The 14,073-nt window shown below is 45.1% G+C and overlaps 1 protein-coding gene across 1 annotated transcript; it reads left to right on the top strand.

Moving 5' to 3' along the window:
* Positions 1-3,054: 3,054 nt before the first annotated feature.
* Positions 3,055-9,913, top strand: TRAF5 (TNF receptor-associated factor 5). The gene is made up of 10 exons (XM_010154123.1): positions 3,055-3,269; positions 3,707-3,764; positions 5,029-5,130; positions 5,698-5,862; positions 6,168-6,245; positions 6,631-6,705; positions 6,967-7,059; positions 8,002-8,142; positions 8,660-8,828; positions 9,336-9,913. The coding sequence occupies exons 1-10, from the start codon at positions 3,055-3,057 to the stop codon at positions 9,911-9,913; spliced, it is 1,674 nt and encodes a 557-aa protein (XP_010152425.1).
* The last annotated feature ends 4,160 nt before the right edge of the window (positions 9,914-14,073 follow it).

The raw sequence follows: 14,073 nt of genomic DNA, 5'->3' as shown, positions 1-14,073 counted from the left end.
GCAGGAAATTGATTCAGTTAACCATCGGCGTGCTCTCACTGTCGCACAAGAGTACTTTTTTCCCTGACCGTTTCCCTTTGGTTTCAGTTCAGAAAGCAAGGGCGCGGGTGCTGGAAGCCAGAAGTGGAAGAAGAGCTGCTGCAATCTGCCCTGAGTCACCGGTGGGTGCTGGGATGGAGGTTACTGCCTGCACCAGTTCGGATGGCATCCCACCAAGGGCTGGCTGGTGGTAGGTCTGGCACAGGGCTGCTGTTTGTGGGCTCCTCTGAGCCCATCTCCCCAGCTGATTCACAGGGTCACCTCTCCAGCTTGGGTGAAGCATCCCCATCCTCCAGACCCCTCCTGGGGCAGCCCTTTTCTCCAGCAAACCAGCTGCAAACCCTGCAGCAAACCCCCTGCAAGGCTGGAAGTGGTGGCAAACACCCCATCTTCTGGGCACCCAGAGGTTTCCATTGTGCCCTCCAAGCAGGCAGGCTCACCTCTTGCCTGCAGTGCTCATTCCCATGCCCTGTGGTGCCCTAGGCTCTGCCACTGGCTCTGGAGCCAGACTGAGGGGTAGTAGGCGCTTTCATGCAGATGCCGAGTCTTCTTTTTTAGGAATGGGATCTAGGCTGGGGATATTGGTGTGTCATGAAGCTGTTTAAGGAGATGATGGCTCTCATTTCAGCAAGAGAGTTGGAAGTCATTGTACCACAGCAGAGTGCTCCTTGCAGAAAGAGATGGGAACGAATGTGGGAGATGTAATTAGTGATGAGAGCTCTGAAGGTGTTTCTGGATGGGATTTTGGGCTAGCGACTGTGTTTCTTCTTAATTCATGCCATAACTGTTGCCTAAAACATTTTTCACTCCAGCTGGAAGTACTTCACTAATTAAGTAGCCCCTTAAAGGCAAAAGTGAGTAAAACATGGATTTTTAAAGTATTTTTTAATGTTTTCACTCAGTGCAGCATTAACTTGCTAAACCGTACCGTCAGATGTTTTAAATTCTGGAGTGTAACAGGACTTGGGAAATCGGACACCATGTAAATGGGAGAGAGCACTAATCAGGGAGAGGAAGGAAGTGTGTGTTGTGGTTCTCACCGACCAACGGCAGAATGAGTTTGTAGGAGATTTGCCCTGTAGGTAGCCTCTGCTGCGGAAGTTAACGGTGGCAGCTCCCCATCGGCCTTTGAAGCAGCAGGCACGATCTGCTGCTGGTGTCTGCGACCCTGGCAGCCCAGGCACAAGGCTGGTGGTCCCTTGGGCTGCACTTGGGTGTCTCTGGTTGATGTGAGGAAAATAGAACTGGTCCTTAACAGGCATCACAGAACTAGGAACCCCATTTTCGGAAGAGAAAAGGTCAGCTGTCTGAAAATGAAATGAGTGACATGGACAGTCATCTCTGGTTTGAAGCAACAGGCTGTTCATTTGGAGGGACCCAACAGGGTGATTTGCAAACTCCAGTTGGAACAATAACTCTTTATGCCTGGAATACGGTTACGGCTCATATTCCTGTGGGTTACCAGTGTTAGATGATCAGTTGTGCCGGAGTAAGTCTGAGGGAGGGCAAGGAGGCTTGCACAAGCTGGGCAGGTAAATACCACGTACGACCATGAACAAGGGCACTGAGTTACAGGAGCGCGTAAATGTTGTTGTGAAATATGCTTGGGCTTGATTTTGAACTAGGTTCTTTACCTGTTGGCAGAATTTCTTTGCCCGGTATAGGATTTAAAGTAGCCAGGAAAATGGATGTTGCGTTCTGAAGGCCAGGAGGTCTGTGGCAGTGCTTGAGCTCTGCACAGCACAATACTAATCGCTGCTTTCATGGGCCAGAAATCCATTGTAGCAGGGCGGTAGGGCAGTATACTGGTACTTGGCATACTGATTAATGTCAGTGTAAGGTTATTAATGGTGATGTGTTGGCCCTGCTTCCCTAGGAAAGCAGCAGATACCTTTGGTGACCTCACAGGAGCTGAGTCAGAGCTCTCAGAGAGGTGCTGATGCCAGTAAGAGTGACTCAGGTGACTGCCAGGGAGGGTGATGCACACAGAGGAGAAGTATCATCCCACAGCACAGCTATCAAACTGAGCACTGCCCCCGTGAAACGATCTGAGAGCTCAAGTGCATTGTGCTTTTGTACACATCCTGGGAGGAAAAAACGTCTTCTGAAGGCAAAGCCGCAAGAAATGAACACCAGAGTGTTCTAGGTCTCGAGCTACTTGCAAAAAAGCTACTGCAAGACTGAGGTGGTAAATCTCCCGGTTTGTGACTTAGGGCTGGAAACAAATGTTGCTGGTTTTTCCTATTAGAAAAGTAAGATTGTATTCTCTGCTGGGTTTGGGCTTCGGTAGATTGAGAGGAAAACTTCTGATTGCAATTTTGCCTTTTTTTTCCCCCCTCCACTGTTTCTTTCAGGCTGGATTAATATAACCAAGAACTGCCAGACAGTCAAGTAAAACTTTGAAAAAATAGAGTTAGAGTTTACTGCTATAAATGAGTGATCAACTGGGAAAAGAAAGATGCCAAGTTAAGAGGCTTTGACCCCTGTAACACTTGAAGGGAAGGTAAAGTCCCCTTGCTGCCTTGTGTCTCGTATGCTCTTTGCTGTAAACCACAAAGCCGTCTCTTGCTTGAGCCAGCGCCATGAACTCGTGAAGTCATGTGGGTGGCCTCCCCCTTAAGCGTAGACTTTCCTGGCGGATATTAGGGCCAAGACTTGGTTTCTGCTTTCCCCAGCTGTGCCTGTGACTCTTGCAACGTTTTAAGACTAAGAGCTGCTGCAAGAAAATTAAAAAGAAAACCACAGCAATCTCTGTTCTGGGACATAATTTTCATGTTGTGAACCTCTTTCCCAAAGAAGTGTGCTTTGGTGCTTGTCGTGTAACCATCGTTTTGCGGTTCTCTGAGCACGTTGCTCTTCCCTAGTTGGCATTGCGTTTCCCTCCGAAATCCGTCACACCCCGCTGCAGATGACAACCCTTCCGCAATCAGCAGCCTGCTGCAAGGGGGTGGTGGAGTGACTGCCGGTGAACGTTTGAAGGGATTCTCCCTGCGCCTGGTTCCCAGTGCAGCTCCCATGGCCTGTGACGAACCTGCTGGCCTCTCAGGCATCTTCACGCGCCAGAACTCCGCCAGCGCCGTCTCACTGGACTTTGAGCCCGACACCGACTACAAGTTTGTCGAAACCTTAGAGGACCGGTACAAGTGTGCCTACTGCCACCTTGTCCTTTGCAATCCCCACCAGACGGGATGCGGGCACCGATTTTGCCAGCAGTGCATTCTTTCTTTGAGGTCAGTGCAATCCACTTCTGTATCCACGAGCTCCCTCTCCTCCCCTTCCTAAACAAAAGTAAGTGCCTTCTACAATCCTGTGCTGCTCACACTAGGCAAAGGCTGGGTTTAGCGTGCACGGTGGGATTTTTTCAGACGTGACATTTGCGAGCAGCAGATGGCCAGAGAGTGGCAAAGTCCTCTTAATTAAAAACCATCTTTTTAACACCCGTAGGACAAACTCCGTTTTCTGTTACATATTTACTTTCTAATACCTTCTTGGAGCTGTGGGCAGCATTTGGTTGTGTAGTTGCCCGAGGAAAGTGTTTTTGAAGCACTTTTTTTTGTTTTTATGGTAGCTAATAGTGACTTCTGCCAGAGTCAGATTCTAGCACAGCCCAATTTTGTAAAATAAATCAATTTTTCTGGGGGTTAACATGATTATTCTTTTGATCTAGAGAGCTGAATGCAGTACCCACCTGTCCTGTCGACAAAGAAACAATAAAAATGCACGAGGTAAGTCAGTGTAGTTGCAGTTGTGTCAGCAGACGACATCTGCTTGGGAAAAGCAAGACAGCTGAGAACAAGGAGGCTAGTAGTCTGATAGTCCTCGGGGGCAGCACAGTTTTTGTCTCCAAAGCGATGCTAAGGGAAGCAGTGCATTCGGTAGTGCTCTCCCAGAAAGGAAGTATAGGTGTATAGCCAAGGCTGTATTTTATAGCTCATGTTCTGAACTTCCTTTATTTTAGAATCTGGTATTTTCAGTAAACTGGTGGAGAGTTTCACAGTGTTTTAAACCTTCCCTAGTCATCAGATGTCTTTTTTTAGTGGAGAGTTTATTGGCTTGCCTTTATAATGCCCCATCTTGCTAGGGCATCTTGTTTATGTGATTGTCTTTGCTTTGGCTTGGTTATAATTTGTTGCCTTACCTATTTCCATTATATCTCATTAACCATGCAGACTTAATTTACTTTGGGGTAATTTTTTAGAGGAAAAGACAAGTTCATGCTTCTTATTTTGCAAGTTACTGATTAATTCTTTGTTTGTTTGTTTGTTTTTTTGTAATGGATTCATTTGTCCTTATTTGTATCCCAAGGCTTAAAAGTATGCTACATACTTGGTCCTGCCAGAATGAATTTTCCAGTGAAACAAATGTCACCTTCCTCTCTCTCCTACCTCTGGTAGGAAACTGTAATCAGGCTGTCCATGTGATTTTTGTTATTCATTCGCTGTCTTGTGCTTTGGGAAATTTTGATGGCAGTGAGCAGCTTTATAATGCTCCTTACAGGAAGATCTCTAAATAAGACTGAAAGTTTGCTCTGGGGACTTATTTTGGTTCTGCACACACAACTGGGAATGGTGCTGTTTCTCGAAGTCTATAGGAGGGGTATCTCAGCATCGTCTCCATCCCACAGGTGTGCTTGAATGTCGGAGCTGCCTGCACAGAGCTGGTTTGGTCTTTGGGGCCCACTTGCTCCAGCTGCTTTCTTCCAGATACGGGCAGGCTCTGGCAGCCTGCTACAATCCTGCTGGCTGTGGGATGGATCAGCTTCTGTGGAATAATTATATGGGAAAAAGCCCTATGCTTATTAGAAAATTCATGTATGTGTTAATTTATATTTTTAGTATACGTTTTCAACATGAATTACCAAGAACCATACTCACAATTACGGAGTCAACACTTGTGTGTCTAAAAGATTTGTTGTGATGTTTTGCTTTTTTATATACTTTATAACATCTGATGTGACTCCATAGGACGGCTGGTTTGCTTCCTTTGCAGGTATTCAAAGACAACTGCTGTAAAAGAGAAGTTCTCAACCTGCACGTGTTCTGCAAAAACATTCCCAACTGCAATTCAAAAATAATTCTGGGTCGCTATCAGGTTAGTTTGCTTGATCAAATTTTGAATTTGATTTTCATGTGAACTCTGTATATTTATTATAAGGTAAAATGTAGTGATCGTCTTCAGACTTCGGAGTTATTACGGCAATGTGGTGCAAGCACATAGGTAATGACTTAGCTGTACACTCTAAGCAACAAATGTTAAGCTCAAAATGTTATGTCTGTAAGCTTGTTCCAGCTTTGCTTTAGGTTATTTCTTTAATAAGAACAATTTGCTTTTTGTAGCTTTAGTATATCCATAGAGTCAATACACACCTGCTGTATGCTTGGGCACCACGTGATAGTCAATTCAAGAAAACTTGCCAAGACATACTGGACATTTGAGCCTCTTTTTGGTGTCTCAGTTGAATGAAAAGTGGAAAGCAGACAAAGGACTCTCCAAATGTTCACATTCACTTCAGTTTTGAGGTTGGAAAAGGAGAAGGTTTATGGAGGAGAGAGTATTTGGGTTTCTCTTATCAAACTGCCAAATGTTTCTGTGGGTCTGTTGGGCAGCTGGAGATGCGATGAATCACTCTGGGGTTTAATTTGCCGTTGCGTATTGCAGGAGCATCTTCAGCAGTGTCTGTTTGAAAGCGTGCAGTGCACTAATGATGGATGTGGTGATCAAATTCTGCGGAAAGACTTGAAAGAGCACTTGAGCCACCACTGTAAATTTCGAGAAGAAATGTGTCAATACTGTAATAAACATGTGGTCTTAATCAATATAAAGGTAAGATTATAAAGCATTCCCTGGCAATCCATAGCGCATGCTTCCTCTTAATGTTGGTGAGTAAAAGGTTTCCAGCACTGCAATGCTGGAAACAAAATTTGGCTGAGTAGCTGACGGAGAAAGTATAATAAATGTGCTTTAAATAGTTCCAGTTACTGTTGCTCTCTTATGAACAACGATGTGATATGGGGCTTGCACGTGTATGTTTGGGATTACCTTTTGTGTGCCAGAATTAATAGCTTCCTCTATGGATGCTACTTTATAAAAATGCAAACCATTGCCTTATTTTGTTTCTTTTTCCCTAGAATCATGAGAAAAATGACTGTCCTGACTATCCTGTGCCTTGCCTCCAAAACTGTTCACAAATGATTCTGAAAAAGGAGGTATTATTATTTTTTCATATACTGTGATTCAGCAGATCGCACAACGTTTATGAAAACTGAACTTTATGTCGCAGACCATTTGGTCCACGCTATAAAACTTCATCGCTCTAAGTATTTTCTTTGTTTGGCCCAGGAAGCGATACATAACCCAACTTAGAAGTGAGGTATTTGGTCACTGCAAAGCACTGACGTTTTGCGGTATTGGGAAAATTGACTTACTGTCTTATTGGCTTATTGAGTCTGAATAGTCATTTTCCTATTAACATGATTGGTGGTGTCATAACATTGGCCTTTATCCACCCTTTTTGCAGGCATTCAGATTTTATCAGCGTGGAAAGTTGCTTAATATTTATTTTATTACAAGTTTCTTTGTTCATACATGCAGATTGAAAAGCACCACGCTGTGTGTCCTGAGGCAGAAGTGGACTGCCCATATAAGCAGTACGGCTGTCTTGTAAAGGTACTGTTTTATAGATCTCTGTACTGGAACTGGAATTTGTCTCCCAAACCAGTTGGATTAATTAATCAAAATAACCTGGTTTTGTCCTTTCACAATGATTTCTAGTATTGGCTAAGGTGCTGTACTAGAGAATCAGGGCTGTCAGTCCCTCCCTTCCAAAGCACATTCAGATGATTGCATCAATAAATTTTTTACTAACAGCTTCAAAAATCTGCATGTCTTATTATTTTATTCTTTCACTTCCCCCTCTACCTCACTAAGATTAAAAGAGGGAAACTTGATGAACATGAGAACGGTGCCCTGAGGGAACACATGCTGCAGATTTTAGACAAGAACTCCCGGCTGGAAGAACAGGTAAGTCATATTTAATGAGCACTCTTCAGCAATGCTTGGCTGGTCGGAGGACGATACAAAATTCTGCATGTGTAGCCTGGTTTAGCTCAGCTACATTTTAAAAGACTGTTTTTGTCACCTTTGCACAGCTCAGAAGTCAGAACCAGCTCTTCTAGTGAAGTCAGTCATTTAGATGGAAATGTCTCTGTGCTCAAGCCCACCAAGCACGGTGGGAAGCTCGTTGCCATTGCTCACCTCGTTTGCTTTTGGTCTCTGTTGACAGTGGATAGGAGGTTTGGAGACAAAACATTCTAAAGTTTCAGTGGCTGGTCAGACTGCTCCAAAATGGAGCCTTTAGATGCTCAAGTCACCTTCTCCCTGTAGAGGCAGCACGGGGTGGTGCAGCGCCAGTTGTAGGCACTTTTCCACTCACCATCATTTCCGCGGCTCCCAGCAGGTGACACCGGGTGTATGCCCAGCCCTACCAAACTGATGGTTGACTTACTCTTTCGCTTGTTTATGCTAAAAATAAGTGTCCCAAAGTACAACAACCTGGTTTTGGAGTTGGTATCCCTCACTGACTCATCTCTTTTCCTCGTTAGACCTCAGTAGAGAGAAAAAAAAGTTCATACATGCACACAAAACCACACATGCACATGTATGCATGTAAGTGTGCATTATCTCCCTACAGAGCCGAATGGATCGTCACAATGACTATGAGGGATAGGAGTCTCTTTGCACCTGCTGCCACACAGATCTATTAAGGAATATGATTACCTTATGTTCCATTCTTCCCAGTGCTTATCCTCAAATTGTGAACTAAATAGTGCTATATCTAGCTAAGTTAGAGGCTTTACATTGTGAACTTTTCAACTTTCTCCTGTATAGTCACATATATTTTGATTTGATCGTTGTGTATTGTGGTGTGCCTCAGCGTTTTTACTCTGTTGTTTCCATCTGTAGATATCTGACCTGTATAAGAGCCTGGAATGTAAGGAGATTAAAATCCAGCAGCTAGCAGAGGCCATTAAAAAGTGTGAGAAAGAATTCAGACAGTTTACACAACTGTTTGGGAAAAACAGCAACCTGATGGTAAGCACACAGGTGAGATTAGTTTTATCTTTTTTGGCCAATGGCTTTCTTGTATGCCTTAAATGTGTTTATCCAGGAACTGTTGTTACTAACAGGAGGGCAGTAACAAATGCTGTCTTGCAGACACTTCACAAACCCTTCTTGGTTTTTTACCATACAGTATTGTCGTTTCATTTTAACCAACAAAGAAGTTTGGATGGCTGATCTGGGCAAAAAGCCCCATATAAATCCTCGTGACCAGATCCCTGTGGCACATATGCAGGTGTATATTTGAATAAACTGTTGAATGAAGTGATGCGGTGGAAACAGATCCGCGTAAGGGATGGCTTCTCAGTCACTAAGTGCCGAATTAATTGTGAAGGAGTATTTGGATACGTTCCTAAGCTAGCAGAGTACTTTCGAATGCACCATGCAGCTGATACTGCTGACATGCTAAAGGCTCCTTCATCTTCTTTCAAATGAAATGGCTGATTTTATGAATGTCTCTTGTCTCTGCTTCTACCCTCTTCCAATGGCATGAACCGGGAAGGCTCTGGCCAGTCACCTGGATAAGTCTGCGCGCCTGGAATCGCAAGTGAAACAGTTAATACAGATGGCAAACCAGCAGCAAGGCAAATTAGACTTGCGACCCCTGTTTGACACAATCGAAAACGTAAAACAGAAGATTGCCCTGATGGAGACGTACGATCAGCGCTTGGGTGTGTTGGGACTTACGTGTCTTTTCTGCACGGCTGTGGGGTTTTTGCCGATTCGCTGGTGGTTAAGTAGAGGCTCAGGTGGTGCAGTCAGTCATTGTAGCTACTAGCCAGAAAGTGCTTTCTTTTCGCTTTCTAAGACCAACCGTGGTGGTGTGTGCTGCATCCTCCCACCTTCCCCTATTCCACAATGTCTCCTGAATTCCTGTGGCACTACAGGGATGGAGAGCTGGTCTTGGTCAGTGCACTGTGATGGAGGCAGTGGCACTGTCCATAGTCGGGCGTTACATCTGGTTTGTAGTTACTGATTTTCATCATTCAATTACAAGCTGCTATTACACTAAAAGAAGAAGTTAACAGGTATAGTAAGATTAGTTAACAGCCCGTACTCAGGCTTGAGTAGTGCAGTATTGTCAGCTCAAGTCTGCTTGCTCTTTGTATCCAGTGCTCTGACAGTTTTATTTTACCAAATGTTTCTCTCTTTCTCTTTTTTCTTTCCCTCCCGCCCAGTTGTTTTGGAAGGTCAGTCCAGCAAACACGATCTCCAGATCAATATTCACAAAGCACAGCTCAATAAAAATGAAGAACGATTTAAGCTTTTGGAAAGCACATGCTACAATGGGAAATTAATCTGGAAGATCACAGACTACAAGATGAAGAAAAAAGAAGCGGTGGAAGGCCGTGTCCTCTCCATATTCAGCCAACCCTTTTACACCAGCCGCTGCGGGTACAGGTTATGTGCGAGAGCCTACCTGAACGGGGATGGCTCAGGAAAGGGAACACACGTCTCTCTCTACTTCGTAGTGATGAGAGGGGAGTTTGACTCGCTGCTACTGTGGCCTTTCAAGCAAAAAGTTACACTTATGCTTTTGGACCAAAGTGGGAAAAAAAATCACATTGTGGAAGTCTTTAGGGCTGACCCCAACAGCAGCAGTTTCAAAAGGCCGGATGGAGAAATGAATATCGCCTCCGGATGTCCACGCTTCGTGCCGCACACGGTCCTGGAGAACACAAAGAACACCTACATCAGAGACGACACTCTGTTTTTGAAAGTGGTTGTGGATTTAACGGATCTGGAGGAATTGTGAAGAGTGTGGCCGATCCACATGACTGCTTTAGCCATTAAGAAATGTGACTACGAGCCATGCAGGAGTGAATTGCCACCAGTCAAGCTACTGATAACATTTTGAGGCTTTTGGACTGCAGAACAGATAACAAATTGCCAAAGCATCAGCCTTTCCTTTTTTAACCTTTTCACCAAGACTGCGTTTTTAAGGCAGCTTGGAGTCCAGTTTGATGCAAACGTGCATTCCGTCCAGACTTGGCTCGGTCCAGGCTGGAGGGAATGCCTGGCTCCTGTCCCCAGACTGGAATTTGGAGACGAAACTCCCCCAATAAGCCCCCTGGAGCACAAGCAGGCCTGTGGGCTCTCCTCCCTCACACAGAACTGAAGCCATGCTGCCAACGAGCAAGTGCATTTTGCCTGTCTGAAATGGAAACATTTCAACGTTAGCACATTTGAATCAGTGTATCTTCATCCCTATGTCTCCTGGGTTTTTGAAGTGGGGAGGATGGCTGCAGTTAGGCAGGGAAAATGTTTGCCTGGGATCGTGCTGCCTTTTTTTTTTTTTTTGGTTGTGTTTGGGTTTTTTTTTTCCCAGAAAGTCCGGAGGAAGATGCCAATGCCTCTTACTTTTCTAGCCTGGTATTTCAGCTGTATTGAATACTCCCAGGTCATAATAGCTTTGTTCTGTCCTTTCCGTTCCTGCCTAGTGCCTTGGGACTGATTTCCGTTCGTGGTTACCATCCACAGTCCCCACCTGAAGTCGAAAGAAGCCGCAGGCGCTTCTCACCTCTCAGGACGCAGCCAGAAGCAGGGTACTCAGCCAGCCTGCCAGCTCTTGGCTGCGCTGCTGGAAGAAGAGGGGCAAAACTCCTGTGCTTTTGCTCCCACATCAGCGATGGTTTCTGGCCTACCAGCCCTACAAAAGGCAGCAAGAGCTTTGGATGTCTGCTTGGAAAACACCTACGTAATGTGCACTGTTCCTCTCTGCTAGAAATGTGGAAGTTTGGGGAAGAAGGGGAAAGATGGATTAGGGAGCGAGGTTGCTGTAAGAACCCAGTTCTCACAAGTAGTGCAGCTCTAGCATGCGTTAAAGAGCGAGACAGCCGCTGAGTAACAACCGCTGGCTGTGAAGGACGTCTGAAGATCTTAATTTCCATTCCAAGTCCCTTCCACACTGCAAGGGAATACGTGCATTGTACAGCGTTTCTTGGAGTCGCAGCTAAAACCACCAAGATCGGGCACCGAGAAATAAGTGACAAAGAATACACGTGCCTTTTTTAAGCCTTTTGGGTGCCTGTAAGAGGGATGTGATTTTGCACACGCGCTCATTTTGGTATTACAAGCGACAGACCTCTCAGAGATCAGGTAGTGAAACACCGCGACGTTATCCATTGTTCCTTCAGCCCACTGGCAGAGCAAACCCGGAGCTTGTCAAGAGACAGCAAGAAACCAAGCTGGGGTTAGAGTAAGAGTAGACTAGGCAGGGTAAAAATCAAAACAGGGCACAGACCGCAAGGCATAAGGTAGAAAATTCAAGAGGGAAAAATATGGCAAAAATCAAAAACGCCCTTTCTGTGCAGGATGTTGATGTCAACTGAAACAATACGATTTGGAGATTGATACTAAGACGAAGCCAAAATACTGTATTTTGTATCTGCAATCGCGTTGACAGGCATTTACTTTCTGACATGGTTTCTAGGGCAAAATTCAGACACAGAACTTTCTGAATTCGGGGGCGGAGGGGAAGAAACCTTAGTTATTTGTACCTCGTGGCGGGTTAGCACATCTGAAATCTTTTTGATCTAGATGTCCTTTTTGTTGTATAATGTCAGGATGTACTGGGCCACTGTAGGGGCTTTCCGTGTTCCCCGGGACAGATGGTGAGGAAGGGATTTTAGCATTTGGTACCACCATGGCTGACTTTGAGTCATTTTGGCTGTACAACAGAGAGGAATTAGGGCTTATGTTCCTAACGCTTTGTTATGGAAAAGCGAGCTTGGCTTGAAAATGGTGTGGTCTAGGACATCCATCCTGAGCCTTGGACGTGGACTTCTTGTCACTTACTACTTTCAAAGTGGCACAACTTGCATACTAACCACTACTAACTGACGGAAACGTACCACCCCGCTTCCTGGGACTCTCCACTACACTGAGTGTAAAATACAGAAAGCGATAAAGAACTCGGACAATCGAGGGAGGCAAGATGGAAAGGATGTGGTCTGTATCCTGGCAAATTCCCAGCCCTCTCTGCCTCCACTACCCCAAGCGTAAAATGGGGATAATAATACTTGCAGAAGCGTCAGGGCTATTTAAATGTTTGTGAAGAATTTTGCGCATGAAAAGAGCTAAGTATTATTAGAACTCCGTTTCTAATTGTTAAGAGTAGATGATGGCATAGTGACGTGGGTGTGTAGTGTGTTCCTGGACAGATTTTGAAAGCATGTTCAGTTTTAGCCAGTCCGTACTGCAATGCCTCCTCTACCTACTGGTTGGGTTTAGGTTTTTGCCACGAATATTCCTTTTAAAATTTTTAAGCACAAATGATTCATCCTGGGTGATGGAAACATCCCTTTTGAAATACTGCCTGTTTTATAAAGAATTAGTTGAGAAAATTACTTTTTTTAAAGACAACCTTCTTTAAATTGGTTCTTTCTATTACAACAATTGAGAGATTTATGTTAAAATTTTCAGCAATTTTTACTACTTTTAAATGGGATTTTAAATTTCATCCCATTCATAATAAAGAAAAAAGTGTTGTATAGCATGAATTGTCAGGAAGAATTTTGATGTTGCATGAAAAACACCAAAAAACTTTTCAATAATATTGTACTGGGTAAGTAACCAAGAGCGTAGGGTATTTCTACGTCAGCATACAGTATGTTTTTAATGTATTTATTGACAGTTTGTAGTTGTTTGAATATCTCTTACTACAATACAGACATTTTTTAGCCAAACGTCATCACCGTATACATAAACTAATGTAAGAATAAATAATTTTGCCATCCTTCTGAGTGTGGCATATATTCCGTCTGACCGGATTTAAACAGACTTTTTAGAAGGATGTGAAGTACTGGATATTTATTTACAATCCCCCGAAAACCCAACACTGCTTTTTAGATGAAGAATCAATGTGCTTCACAGATATTTTGGTTTATACTTGAATATCGTACTGCAACTGCACATAGAAGTTCAGTAAATTCTAAGCTAGATCAGAGGAAGATCCATGAGATATGAAGATCCATCAGAATCAATGAGGGATGTTATTTGTACTTGAAGCAGGTTTGGGTTCACCTGAGATTGGATTTGTTTCACTTCAGGCCAGTAATGGAGGAGTTGTTTCAATATCCGAGGATTACTTTCATGCCTGAGGACATGGTATTTTAAAAATGGGAATGGAAAATTTGGCAGGGTTAAGCCCAAAGTGTTGTAAATCAGCTCGGGGAAAATGTTAGCATCTCACTCTTGCTCCTCTGTGAGAGTTCAAACGCCCACTCGGTGCCACGGGATGTCCCAGCTCTGGGGACACGTAGGGTGGAGGTGACGCACAGCTTTAGCACTGTGCTGCTGCGGGCAGCTGAGCGCAGCCGAGTGGGAAACCAGATCCCAGGGCAGGACTCCAGCCCCTTTAGTTGGTTCACAGCCAACTCTGCTTGACTCACATCCGCGTGTGTGGAGATAGACGTGCAGAAGGGCTGCCTCTGCGTACCAGCGCACAGCAGCAGGATGGCACACGAAGCCTGGGCTTTGGGTGGGGATGTGTCTGCGTTGCAGGAACTGAAGCTGGTTGTGGCTCACCCAGGGCCCACCCTTGGGAGCTGTGGAAGTCCGTGTGCTGGGCTACAGCTGCCCAGGGCTAATGGCAGAGCTGAAAAGCAGGGTGGCACCGAGCAAAGGCAAGGGCTGGTGCTGGCCAGGCAGGGTGGGCAGCGTGTGGAGGAACGCGCAGAGGCGAGGATGTCCTGTGGATCACAGGGAGCACTAACACACCTCCTCTGGTACTGGCTCCTGCTCCCCAGCCGTTAATTTTCTGAACGCGCACACGGAATACAGAATGTTCGCTTCAGCTGCAGGCGGGGTGCAGCAAAGGCTTCACAACGCCCTTCAGGCCCTGCGCAGGGGTCCGGCAGTCCCGCTGCATCCAGGCCTGGGGAGGAGGCGCCTGGGCCAGCCAGCAGCGCGGTG

Source organism: Eurypyga helias, unplaced genomic scaffold (assembly GCF_000690775.1).
Source record: "Eurypyga helias isolate BGI_N326 unplaced genomic scaffold, ASM69077v1 scaffold29966, whole genome shotgun sequence".
Classification (NCBI taxonomy): Eukaryota; Metazoa; Chordata; class Aves; order Eurypygiformes; family Eurypygidae; genus Eurypyga; species Eurypyga helias.
This window is presented reverse-complemented; position numbering and strand designations above follow the sequence as displayed.